Source organism: Hemibagrus wyckioides, linkage group LG10 (assembly GCF_019097595.1).
Source record: "Hemibagrus wyckioides isolate EC202008001 linkage group LG10, SWU_Hwy_1.0, whole genome shotgun sequence".
NCBI classification, from domain to species: Eukaryota; Metazoa; Chordata; class Actinopteri; order Siluriformes; family Bagridae; genus Hemibagrus; species Hemibagrus wyckioides.
In genome coordinates this window covers 6,009,017-6,023,173 of record NC_080719.1, presented here as the reverse complement: position 1 = coordinate 6,023,173, position 14,157 = coordinate 6,009,017, and the positions used below count along the sequence as shown (strand labels likewise).

General features: G+C 39.0%; 1 protein-coding gene across 1 annotated transcript; it reads right to left on the bottom strand.

The window, feature by feature from the left end:
* Window positions 1-5,607: 5,607 nt before the first annotated feature.
* On the bottom strand, window positions 5,608-13,237 carry zgc:153993 (uncharacterized protein LOC767645 homolog). The gene is made up of 6 exons (XM_058401747.1): window positions 12,880-13,237; window positions 10,599-10,647; window positions 10,350-10,511; window positions 9,042-9,174; window positions 8,416-8,520; window positions 5,608-6,713 (listed from the first exon to the last, which is right to left on the bottom strand). Exons 1-6 carry the CDS (start codon window positions 12,944-12,946, stop codon window positions 6,615-6,617), a joined length of 615 nt encoding a protein of 204 aa, XP_058257730.1. The 5' UTR covers window positions 12,947-13,237; the 3' UTR covers window positions 5,608-6,614.
* Window positions 13,238-14,157: the final 920 nt, after the last annotated feature.

Below are 14,157 nucleotides of genomic sequence, written 5' to 3'. Positions count from 1 at the left end.
ATAAAATGAATGGTAAATGTATTACTCTGAATGTATTATTCGCACCTTACCAGAAATGATTCACCTAAATTACTGATGCTCCACCTAGTCACATAAGTTTTAGAAATGTCAATGGCTATGTACAGACAGGTCATCGGAGCTTAAGGAGAAGTTTGTACCCTAAGGCTGTTGTCACGAACCATTACATTCAGGTCACAGTAGAGGATGGCCACTATAAATCTTAACCTTTTCAGAGAAACTCGACTGTCATTGTTTTAAGGTTAATCTCAGAAGTGACTAAGAGTGTGCTCCCTGCTGAGACTCATCTCCCTGGTTATCATCCATACGGAACAGGACCCCTGCCACCAGTGACGTCTGTGAAACTCCTACTGAGAGAAACATGTATGGCTTCCCTCAGGAACAAACCAATCCAGTCCACCAGCACCTATAAATGGGTCATGACAAAACGTATACATTCCCCTGGCTTTAGGAGAGATGGGCTGAGTAATACCCTGATCACCCCTGTTGTGCATATGGCGACATCACTAAAGTTTCCCTCTTTTTCTTTAATTTATTTAGAAACAAACTGAGCAAACTCATAAGCTTTTGTGTCCTCACACTCTAGGAGAGCTGATTTTAAGATTGAGGTAACATTTGTGTTCAACATATGTCATTACATTTACTTAAAAGACATTTTAAACAAAGTTAAATTGTCCTTCAGTATTCTTCAGTATACACCTCACTTTAACTACCGTAAAAATAGATAAAGTCATAGTAGTTTCATCGTTCATTCATTGTCAGTAACCACTATTCCTTGGTAAGAGTCATAGTTGATCCATACCTTCTTATTTTTGTGGTAATCTTGCTATAACTGTAAAACAAAAGCTAAACGTTTGCATAGTGTGAGAAGTGGTGGGCAGGGGCAGTTGCTAGTAACAGCAGCAAGGCTGGATAACTGAACAAAACTCTGTCCAGGTAATTTGATTCAATGTACCAGAAGGGAAATGATATTGATTTTAAAAAGATTCTTATATTTAGTTACTTAATTAATTGCTTATTTACCGACTACAAGGAAAGCATGGCAGGTTAAACTGAAATCTGTCTCAGTAACACTAGCTAGCTAGCTAAACTGGCAAAAAAAAAAAAAAGATTTTCAAAAGATTATTACCATGGTAATAATAATAATAATAATAATAATAATAATAATAAATAAATAAATAAATAAATAAATAAATAAATAAACAAACAAACAAACAAAATAAATAAATAACAAATATTAATTTATACGCTGGATATTTGATATACCTGGTGTTTTCTGTGTAGGCTGCATTGCTAAAAGACACTCAGGACAGGAGGTTATTGGATATTGCTCTCAGACAGGCTGGTTTGGGTATGACAGAAACTGATCTCTGGATTTTCACACACAGCAGTGTTTAGAGGTTTACACAGATTAGTGTGAAAGATGCAACGAGTGGAAATATTTTGGTGATAAGAGAGGACAGACTTGAATGGCCAGTCTGGGTCGAGCTCACAAGAAGGCTGCTGCTGCTCAAATAAACAGTCTGTACTAACATAGTAAGCAGAAAAGCATCCCAAAGCATACATGTTGAATCTTTAGTTAGTGCAAAGAGTGAACTTTGATGCAGATTGGCTACAACAGCAGAAAACCACATTGGGTTTCAATCAGAGGAAAATCTATGGATAAATGGGGTAAAAGTCTCTCTCTCTCTCTCTCTCTATATATATATATAGAGAGAGAGACCTAGGCTGACTTTCCAGACCTCATGAGTCAACCCTGCTCAAGTTTGTTGCCTTGTGTACCAAAGACCGCAAGAGGACGCATACACTGCAGGGGGTTATAGACATACACTGCTGAGAGTTGCTGACCTTGTCACTGTCATCAACCTGACTCCTAAAAAGCAACTGACACTGCATGGAGCCTTGTTTAAGCCCTTGGCAATAACAACTTAGCTCGCTAGACAAGTCATTCAGTTATGTAAGAGTGTTCTATTTAATCCACTGCGGATTATGCACCACGGGAGAACGGGACATGAGACACAACAGATCGCAGTGACATCACTGTTGACAAACAAGCAATGAGAATCCTTGGGGCCAAAATAGCACATAAACAAACACTTACATGAATCACAGCAGCCTCAATGTATAACATCACAGAGGCCAATGTCGTGTATGACCTTATTACTGAATCAAATCATTTTTAAGGAAATGATCCCAAGGCTGAGTATTTTGCTTTATATATCATGACAAGAAGTGTTTTAGATTTCTGGTATTTGGTGGGTGCCCTTATCCAGAGGAACTTTTATCGCATTTTATACAACTGAGCAATTGAGCCTTGCTCAGGGGCCCAGCAGTGGCAGCTTGGTGAACCTTGAATTTGAACTCACAACCTTCCTATCAGTAGTCCAACACCTTAACCACTAAGATACCACATTTCATTTCTCTTATATTTTATTCATCTTATTCCATCATTGTGTAATGTTATAAGAGATATAAACAATCATTCATTTACCAGGCTTGAAGTTAAAGACAGAGGTTGCAGCTTTTTATGTCACTAAGAACTCAGAAAGCACAAAGTGCTCTGTCTCAAAGACTTTCCCATGGGCCAAAAATGTAAAGGATCAGCTTTACCTCTGACTTTAATGACATGCAGACAAAGACTAGTAATTGACGATAAAGATTGACGATACATGGTTTTATTTGTCACATACACATTTATATACAGTATACAACTTGCAGTGAAATTAAACCCCGACCTTCTCCTCCTCTGATTGCATACAAATAGCTCAATTAGAAAAATGAAATAGTGTTATAAAAAGTGTGCAGTTGTGTTTCATGTAGTTCCAGTAACAGTACAAAGTACACTGTGTGGATGGAGTCGTCAAAAGTCGTCTTTATTGAGTCCTGCATGGTGGACGTATCCATGTTAAGGTGCCTGATGTCCTGAGAGACCATTCACCTCCTGAGCCTCTCAGTTTTAGACATCAGACTACGAATGAATAAACATTTCCTTACAGACATCTTCACCATATCAACATATTATAATGAAATATTTCATATACCGTATACTATACACAATAAACTCTTGTCAGATCTGCTGCTCTAGAAAATTAATCTGCACCTTCTGACCAATTGGAGAACAGAATAAAACATTGCTGATGTACAGTGGGTGATATCTGGATTAGATTCAAGCCTGTTCAAGCAAGAATAAAGATTAAAGTTGTGATACTCACTTTGAGGATTTTGCCCATTTCAGTTTATTAATCCCAGGCATGTACTTTACAAAAACTGTGAATCACCGGGGCTAAGGAAAACGTGCCTTGTAGTCTAATAAGTGCAAAGGCATGAGGTAATACAGAAAAATGCTGTACTGCGATCACTGATTTTGATGTGTGACCTTTGGCCCCAAAAGGAAATCAAAGCTTTCTGGGCAGTGTAGACATTTTTATCATGTATAACCTGACATCTTGTGGTTAAAGACAATCACTACATCCAAGTACTAGTCAATTAAAGCGATGTACCTGATTAAGTCAATTACAAACTATGTACCAATTATATATTTACAGTTATTGATCAAGTTTTCTTCACAGACAGGATATAATTTGCTCTTGAATTAGTAACAGGGTTAAGACTCGTTTAGCAAACGCACAAAATGTGGAAACTAGCATCCCTTATGACATTAAGGACATTCTGATGATTTACTTTTCCATCTATACTATGAGGAAGAAGCTTGTATTTTCAGTTATTACACCAATCAATACCAAAATATTGCTATAAATAAAGAATAAACCCACTTACTTCTCTTCTTCTCGTGATCATCAGAAGATTTGTGAATCCGAAATGTGACTTGTGGAACGTTCCAGATATTTCCCAGGGGTGAATTTGTTCAGGTATCACGCTTGAGTTGATATTTTTCACAGCTTATAATGGATGGCTCATGGGAATAGATGTGTCCGCACACATTAATGCACAAATAATGCAATTTCTGGAGATAGTTCAGGAGAGTTACAATACAGTTAGTCAGGGAAAATGCTTTTTATCTTTATTTACATTCATATTTGTAAATGTAAACAAGTGGAACACTAATGGCTTAGTGGACCTTCCATCTTGCTCAGTCGTTTTAATAATAGGTTTCAGCTCATGCTATAGAACTTTAGATTTATTTAGGCTATTAATGATTCGCAGATTAAGACTAAAGGCTATACTTGCTTTTTTTTTTTCTTTTTCAGTGCCATGACTAAACCCTTAGCACGCATAGACCTCCCTCAAACCCAATCTCAGACCCATATGCTTTGGTTTAAGAGACTGCTGCTGAGCTGTGGGGCGGCTGAGATCAGGAGAGACAGGAGGAAAGAGGAAACGGCTTCCTTGTAGCTCACACACACACATGGAGTCTCTTTCTAGTGGCCCACAAGGATAATGGACCTGTGGACACGATGCAGAGCCTTTTCCCATTTGAATATGTGTGGTTCCAATTACACCAGGGAAAGATGAAACAATACGTGTGAGCAACCCACCACTGATCGCTGCTCTCTTTCTTTTTAGTTGGAAATGATTTGTTGTGTGAGAAGCACTAGCAGACACAATGCTTGAGAGAAAAGCATGGAGAAAGTTGTGCAAGGTTTCAGGTGTGCATGCTGTGTTTATAGGGCGTTTATGAATCTTGCCTGTTGTTCTAACCAGATCTATAAAGCAGGCACACTTCTGGTTTGTCTTTTTATCTCTTTTACAAAGCTTACCAGAAAGGTACATAGTGGCCTAGGAACAGGAAGTGTTTACTTTCATGTTTGTACAAGTGAGCAGTCAGATATGAAGGCTACACAATTTATTATCCTTTATCTTTAGTAAATGCGTGATCAAAGTCTCAGTCATTTTAGTTAGGCTAATAGTTATATGTTAGGGAACTGAATCAAAATCACTAAATTCATAAGACATCATGACCAGATAAAAACACTAAATATTCCTGTACATACACCATATTGTCAAAGGCAATGCCAAATCATTGACTTCAGGTGTTGGGCTTGGCCCCTTAGTTCCAGTGAAAGGAACTCTTAATGCTTCAGCATACCAAGACATTTTGGACAATTTCATGCTCCCAACTTTGTGGGAACAATTTGGGGATGACCCCTTCCTGTTCCAACATGATGGCACACCAGTGCACAAAGCAAGGTCCATAAAGACATGGATGAGTGAATTTGGTGTGGAGGAACTTGACTGGCCTGCACAGAGTCCTGATCAACCTGATAGAACACCTTTGGGAAGAATTAGAGCGGAGACTGCGAGACAGACCTTCTCATCCAATACGAGCGCCTGACCTCACAAATGCACTTCTAGAGGAATGGTCAAAAATTCCCATAAACACACTCATAAACCTTGTAGAAAGCCTTCCCAGAAGAGTTGAAGCTGTTATAGCTGCAAAGGGTGGGCCAGCTACATATTACATTCCTGTGCACGTAAAGGCAGACGTTCCAAAACTGTTAGCAGTATAGTGTATCTCTTAATTGCTGTAGCTAACGTTGAGGAACTGTAAAAGCTTCCTGTTCTTCCGAGGCATAGTTGATTAAAAAATCACCGTCCAGCAATATGTATTTAAAATAACACAATCAGAAAGACACTTCATCACATTTATTTTAATGTAAACAAAGAAGTACAATTTCCCTGAACTCATGACAGAAAAACACTTTTGTACACAAAGATATTTTCTATATATCTGTCATTGGTGACCTTCACCTTATTATTACAGAATTTACTGATTTACTTATTTGAATATTTCCCTCATAATAATTTTCTTCTCCTTAGCTGTCAACAAAGCATGTCACATAAAAGATACACATGCTTACAATAGCTTTAGCTGATAGATACAACCATGATTTAAAATTCCAGTAAGTGATCGAATAAAAAACCTTTTTTTTTTTTAAACAAATTTACAGTAAAAAGCAGTGATTAATTTAATGCTTTTGGTCTTTCCTATTGCTTATCACATAAGCAGAACCGTTGCTTCTAATGGTCTGAGCTGGAAAAGGACATTTGACCTTCACCATCTGCTGCTCTGCTTAGTTGTAAAAATAAGTGTAAACAGATTCATAATATTCTTACAAGACAGGAGAAAAGTTAGAAAACAAAACATTCTAAAGAGTTTAAAATCTGACACCAAGATTTTTTTTTTTTTTTAAAGTAAGTAGTTCATGGTCATCTATAAAAACCCGTTAAAAATCATTTGATAAACTGCTGTCTGATATTCCACCAGTTGGAGGTAGGGCTGGAAGATATTGGCACCTATGAAAATGCTAAGAGCTGTGGAGGACAAATGGACTGTAGAGGACAAATGTAGTGGTTTGTCAAAAGACACAGTGTTGTTAATAAATAGTTGTGCCTTGTTGGATTACAGTATAATAAACTCACAACATTGAGAAGACAAGGGCTACAGTGTCTACGGAAGTGGAGCTCTTATTCCTCACTGCATTTTACTATCGGATCTAATCCGTGCCAATCGACATGAACATTTGGTTGATGTGTTTGTTAAACATCAGCAGTTATTGCTTCGGGTAATTTCCCCACATGTGCAAATTAGTGACTCTGGCTCTTTTTGATGATGCTGGGCTTTCGGAGTGAGGAGGTCAGCGAGTTCTTCTCCAGTAAACGGCAGCCGCTATGAACGCCACTGCTGCGATGATGGACACGGTGCGCCATCTTGACACACTGCGGATAACACCCTCCTACAAAACATGACAGGGCAACATGAACGTCAAGCCTCTTCCTGAGAGCAAAACAAGTAATATTTTAATCGTCATTCACACAGACCCTACAGGATCTCATTATTTTGGTGTTGCAGAAATGAAGCCAAAAATCAAGCAAATGCTTGAGAATCTTGCCATTTTGTGCAGCTTTGAGCTGAGACACTTTATATCTTCACAACACGCATTCAGCCAAATCCCTTTTCTGTTCACATGAGCTGAACATGAGTACAGCTAACATAGAAAGTAATTACATATGTATTTTCACTGGTAGGAGTTTGCCAATTCAAGTAAAAAATAAATAAATAAAAAATTCCACAAGCTGCATCGCACCTTTTTCAAAAACCTCAACAATCACCAAAAAAACAGAACAGGGAAATCCTGTAAGGACTGCACACAGTGACCACAGTGGGAAAGATGTTAGAAAGATATTTTTTTAATCCAAAGACAGACAGACAGACAGACAGACAGACAGACAGACAGACAGACAGACAGAAAGAAAGAAAGAAAGAAAGAAAGAAAGATCTAGAATTGTTTTCAATGAGCTGTTGTTCCTTTTTTATTAAGAAAGAGTGTTCAGAATGGAGGGATTCAAGAGAGAAAAAAAAGAAGAGAATTACTGTTGGATAAAAAATTGTCATTCTTTAATAAACAAATGATATCAGAAGAATAAAACAGTAACCACTTCATCACACTACCGTTAATTTTCCTAAAACAGTATGCGCTTATTTATTGTAAACATGGTGGTGTTTCCATATCATATCATAGGTTGTATCTCTCCTTCCTGCTTGGTTATTAATGTACTTGGGCAGGTACAGCTTTCTATAAAAATCGCCAATGTTTGCAGTCATGTCCTTCTCCACCTGTGCTTTCCTTCATCAGACTTTCTCACACTCGCACTGAAGCAGGGTCACGTGTTCACTTGAGGCCCCTCGATTTTAGTAGAGTAAACCACAGCATGCTCCATGACGCTGGGCTGTTTGAAGTCGAAAACCCCGGACCGCACTTACTACGGCCTTTATGATCATGTCTGAGCTATAAAACTCGCCAGCGGACTCCTACCAGGTCTGGAGGAGCTTCTGCGCCACACATGCTCACCGCACCTCGCTGTGCTGTAATGATGGCCTTTGGACACCGTCGCACAAACATCCGAGCGAAAGACTCGAGATGCGAAACGAGATACGCCGAACATGTAAAGCAAAGCTACAAATTCAGCCGCCCTCTGACTATTTTTGTCTGTCTGGAGTAATTGTTATGATGACAACCGCCCTCCCTCTTACTTGTGTGTGTGTACACATTACCGTAAATTAGCAGTAATTAGTCTCTGCAGTGATAATGCTGGTTGCAGGGTGCTGAATCATCGTCTGCCAAGATGACCCCCACACGAATCCGTGCAGTTTGTATGTGCTTTGTGTTTGATTTCCATTTAATATAAAAAGGCAGTATCTGTGATGATTAGATACATGATACGTGTGTGGTGTGCTTTCACAATGTGTGTGTACAGAACGCATGTGTATGGAACGCGTCAGAGTTTGTGCCTCTATGCTTCCTGACACTCGAGTGGGCGTGCCTCTGTGTGTGGTGGCCTGTGTCTGAGTCGACCTGTGTGGCTCTGTATGGGTGGCCAGAAAGCATTTGCGCTCTCACACACACACACACACACACGCACATACCAAACACTTACCCATCCTCCTTGCTGTCTGATCCAGGCGGAAATGTGTTCCCTGATAAACTGCAATACCCAGCTAATGATGTTCTTGATGATTTCTAAGTGGTTTTGAGTCAGTGCCTGAGGGAGGAGGGGGGAGAGAGAGAGAGCTGAGTCTTTCCAGTAGCTTCTATATTCTCTGTACAGTCAATTTCCTGTATCGCTATATACATGCAGGAACAATTATTGGCTTATTCCAAAGCAATGCTACTTTTAATAATGACCTTAGTTCTCTTTTGATATATATTTATACAAAAGCATTTATTCTTGACTCACAAAATGAAATACATAAATAAATAAATATAGCCTTGTTAGCCAATAGACAGCAAGCAAGCAGGATCACTATCCTACCTGATGATAGATACTTGGTGCACAGTATACAGTACACTACACAATACAGTATACTTGGGTATGCATTAATTTTTTTTGTGTGTGCTAAGATCTTTCTGTTAGCAACATTGGTCACCTCCCTCATGCATCCTAGCCAGCAGCGTCGTCGGCTTTAAATGCCAAATAAATTAAAAAGCAAACCAGGAATTTGGACATCAAGCTGCAGTTATTAGAACTTTTAAAATGCTGTAGACACAGCAGGAAAGTTTTACCCTGTAAATAAGCTGATAAGCCAGATGAAAGAGAGCTACTATTCGCCCCCAGTTAATGCCATCTGAAAAGATGCTCTTGGCCACGGTCATGAACACCTCCTGAGCACAGTTGGCTTGCACAGTGTTGAGGAGGCTGTGTAGAGAGATGAAACATATCGTCATACAGAACATATATGCATACATTAGATCATCTGGTTAAAATTTTAGAAGATGGATATAGCCAGTTTTAGATAGATATAGACATTATTATTATTATTCTCAAAGGAAATGTCTGGAGGAAAAACATTCATTCAGACATTTCAACATTGCTATCACATCAAAACACATTTAAGCCACGCTTTTTCATTTTAATACATGAGCTAAAACAGCTAATATGATCGGTTCAACTGGAAAACTTTCACCCTACAATTACGAAATTAGATTCCTGATAACGCTGAGAGACTGAGAGCTTTAACTAATATTACAGTCTGAGTGGGAAGGATGGCATTCGTCTCTCTCTAATCAGTCATGGGCTCATTTTGTAGAAAAGGGCAGTTAGTGCTCTCCTACAAGCATGTTTAGCTGCACATTAAAGTGCAAACTGAAGGTGAATTTGTGTTTAGGAGAGCCATAATGTTTAACCTTATCCTATGTGACAAGTTTAAAATGGACAAAACATCAGAAAAATGCAAATTGTTGACTGTTATTGTGGTGTCTTCGGAAATGAGACATGTTTACAAAGTGTGTAAAGAGCAATTAATGATCAAATGGATACAAATAGAACAAAAATAATAGCCAAATATCTGTCATTTAGCTGGCAAGGTCAGTTTGGTGGTCAGACTCAGAGGTTGCTATTTTTTGTGCTTCATGTCCAAGCAGAACACAACACTAACACTTTTTTTGGCCATTGTGCCAACTGCAACACACTTGGTTGTGCCAACTGCAACACACCTTCCCTGGCCTTAATAGCGGCACTAAGTCTGTCAGGTTAGCACTCCATGACCGTCTTGGATGCAGATTATCACATAAGTCCTGTGTTTCTCATTTCCATTAGACTCCTCAAACAAGTTAAACACAGATTTGTCCCTGTGGATCATACAGTTCATCCTGGAGTGTAGGAGAGCCAGTGCTGTGTTCTGCCTATGAATAAAATATAAAAAGCAACCTCCGACTCTATGGACAAACTTAAGAAACCTATCAATATTGTACAATAAAGCGCTACTACTGGTAACACAACTTGATGTGTCGTCTGGGGAAAGGTGAGGTTTACACTAATAACACTTCCTGAATCATTTTAATCCATCAGTAACAGCAGAAAAGGTTTCTTACTGCTGAAGCTCTGCATTCCGGTTTAGCTCATCTGCGATCTTAAGAAGCTGATCTACAACTTCTTTGACATGAGGATCGTCTCCTTCGTTAGCCGTTCCACCGAGGTCCACGGGGCTGACGTGCATGGCCGGGTCCTCGGTGTTGATCCTTTCTATTACATATCTTCGCACGGAAACAAACCACAATCAGAACAAGGAGAGGCACAAATATGGTCAAGTGTGTGTAAGTGCAGGAAGTGGGTTAATGTACCCTCTCAGTACTACAGCACCTTCTTCTATGATTCTATCGTCAACAACATCTGAAATGAAGAAGAGAATTATTTAACTGGGGGAAAAAGTAACTGACATGTTGGTGTTTAACTCCTAAAGCTGTAGCTGTAGCTATACAGATGACAAAACAGACAGATTTAGACTGAACTTAGACTGATCTAAGTCTGAGTCTTGCTAAATGATTAGACTTTTTTTGTATTGTTTTGAAGTAGGTTTGGATATGACAAAATATCACATGATGACACATTTCCATTTCAATCATTTTCAATATGATTCAATTGTTCAATTCATATTGCATTCTCAATTTGAGGCCTTGACATAATTTAGGCAAGGTATAAACAATCCACAGTTATTAATAATACATATTAGGACAAAAGTTAAAGTAAACATATTAAACCAAAGTTAAAGATTTGCTTTCAGAAACTGAATAGAATAATAGAACTGCATTTTTGATAAAAGTCTTCAAAATGAAACACTGAAAAGCATAATAAATAAATACGAACAAATTAAACATTAGCATCAAACTGAGTATATTAAATGAGCACAGTTATTTCCCTCTTCTTCTTGCAGATTTACTGGCAACATTGATTTCCCTTTTTGCTGAGGTACTCATATTTCGGTTTTAGGGGATTTTTACTACTGCATTCTACATCTTCTAGTGCACTGATTTCTTTGCCCAGATTAACACATAGCCAGCTCTTCACCATATACAGCAAACAGACTGCCTGTAAGCCATTTAATTTTGCTTCCCTTTTGCATTGATTGAGAAATGATCCTTTTATTCTGCTGTGATATCTTGCTTTGTAACGCTCTTACTCCTATACAAATCTGGGCAGATTTTTCACCAGATTCCATAGAAAACAAATGAGACAGAATACAGGATATTAAAAAAACTTTGCTGTAATGCTGAAACACACATTTTAATACTGTGAAAAGCTTCTCGGCGAGCCTCGTGAGGTGCAGAACATGTTTAAGTAAACAAGTGGAGACTTGACAAATATGCGTCTGGTGATATTTATAGTGGCAATTCATTTTTAGGCTCTTGTCTTTCTATTTTGGTTTCAAGAAAGACTCTAGTCCTTCTGTTTTGGTTTCTTCCATATATGAATTGTCAAAGCAGAAAACACTTTCCTTTTATTCCCTTCACCTACATTTACTAGGTTTTTATTTTTGGTATTGTAATAGGTGTTGTTCTTATTCCGTGCGAACTTTACATTACCTTAAAAATGAAACTAGACATGGTGACTGTTTAAAGGGAGTAATTAGACATATTCAAATGAATTAACTCAAGAGTCTGTGTATTGGAACACCGGGTAGCTCTGCCTTATATCTTATAGCTCTCAGGTCCCTGGTTCAATCCTGAGCTTGGGTTAATATCTCTGTGGAGCACGTTCTTTGAGAGTGTGTCCTTTGAGGGTGCAGTGGTGGCTCAAGTAGTTAAGGCTCTGGGTTGTTGATCGGAAGATCGGGGTGGCAACTGAGTAAGGCCCTTAACCCTTCCAGCTGTATAGCCCCTACACCCTGACCACAACTTCCTCAGCTGGGATATGCGAAGAAAAGAATTCCACCGTGCTGTAATGTATGTGCGGCGATAATGAAGGCCCTCAGTTCTTCTCTTCTGGTTTCCTCCCACAAACAGACTATGTGGACTGCCTATGTAAATTTGCACTAATGTGTCTGTGTGTGCACATAAAGTGCTCCTCCAAGGTGTATTCTCCCCATGCACCACAATGTTTCCTCATGGACAGGCTCCAGATCCGCCGTGGCCCTGACCGGGATAATACATCCTGACCAGGATGAATGAATTAATGTAAAAACTGTGGTGAAATTTACATGACATTCTAAATAGCTTTCCAGAGAAAACAATTATAGGAACAATCATATCTATTAATTTAGAGGCATATCTACTCCACCCATCCTCTATTCAACACACACACACACACACACACACACACACACACCCAGGGAGCGACAGACAGCCGTCTCTAGATGACGACAGAGGAAATTCCTAAAAGGCTTCTAGTGCTTCATTAGTAAATTTGACCACAACTCGATAAATCTTCGTCATATCTAACGATAAATCAGCAAATTATTTTCATTCAAATGGACACTGATTTATTGAAATCAGGGAACCGAGCGGTGACATCACAACTCGGGCACGAGCTAAAGGCTATCCGGAAGAAACAAGGTTAAAAAAAGATGATCTCATTGATATAATATATACATATTTATACATTTTCAAACCCCAGTTTGGATCCTACCTTCACCGCCTGTTGCACCTTTCAGTTCGCTGTCGTCCGTCCTGTCGTTGCCATGTGAATCTGCCATTGTGTTATTCAATGGCAAAACTTAGAAAGACCTAGAAAAGCACCTCTTATGCTAATCAACAAGCTAACTCGCTAACTAACTATAACCGCCCAAGAGAAACGATTAGTTCGGGCTGGTTCTTTTGATTTTTCAGTACTGACACCTCGAGATAAAAACTGCAAGAAATCTAAGTGTTTGTAGTCCCCCCCGCACCATTACAAAAGAACTGAGGTTAAGTCACAACTTCACGGAAAACGCCATGAAACTCCACAGCCATAAGAACAACTTCTACTGAAAGATGAAGAAAAAAAAAAAAAAAAACAAGGAAGTAAGGCGGAAACAGGCCATGGCAAAAACACAGTGACCCAGCGCGAGACTCGACACTGTGGCTGAATCCCAAATATCTTCATACTCCATTAACAAGTGCACTATGTCTGTGATGAAAAATGTGGTGTTTACACCCTAGGTAGTATACTATATGGTAAATAGATAGCGGTTTAGGGTTTAACCCGAGGAATTTAGATTTCCTGATTAGAGAAAGATAGAAGTGTAAATTTCTTATTAAATTAACCAGATTTAAACGAGACCATATGACAATTATGTTTCATCAACCTCTATATGTGATATTTAATAGTTATACATATTATAAAATGTACGACATGGATGAATGAACCCCTGTACACCTGTACATACACTATATTGCCAAAAGTTTTGGGACACCTCTCCAAATCATTGAATTCAGGTGTTGTTTTTCAGGGGTTGGGCTCGGCCCCTTAGTTCCAGTGAAAAGGAACTCTTAATGCTTCAGTACACCAAGACATTTTGGACAATTTCATGCTCCCAGTGTCGTGGGAACAGTTTGGGGATGACCCCTTCCTGTTCCAACATGACAAGTGCGCACCAGTGCACAAAGCAAGGTCCATAAAGACATGGATGAGCGAGTTTGGTGTGGAGGAACTTCACAGAGTCCTGACCTCAACCTGATAGAACACCTTTGGGATGAATTACAGCGGAGACTGCGAGCCAGGTCTTCTCGTCTAACATCAGTGCCTGACCTCACAAAATGGTCTAAAATTCCCATAAACACACTCCTAAACCTTGTGGAAAGCTTTTCCAGAAGATTTGAAGCTGTTATAGCTGCAAAGGGCGGGACAACTCTATAATAAATTCATGGGCACATAAAGGCAGACATCCCAGTTTTGGCCTGGCTCTCAGTCTCTGCTCTAATTCAT

What these genes read in the sequence shown, in the direction of transcription:
- zgc:153993 (XM_058401747.1), bottom strand. Translation starts at nt 12,946, where the DNA reads ATGGCAGATTCACATGGCAACGACAGGACGGACGACAGCGAACTGAAA. An exon ending in AGGTGCAACAGGCGGTGAAG is followed by an intron (nt 10,648 to 12,879) that starts GTAGGATCCAAA and finishes TCTTCATTTCAG; the next exon opens with ATGTTGTTGACGATAGAATC. An exon ending in GGTGCTGTAGTACTGAGAGG is followed by an intron (nt 10,512 to 10,598) that starts GTACATTAACCC and finishes TTCCGTGCGAAG; the next exon opens with ATATGTAATAGAAAGGATCA.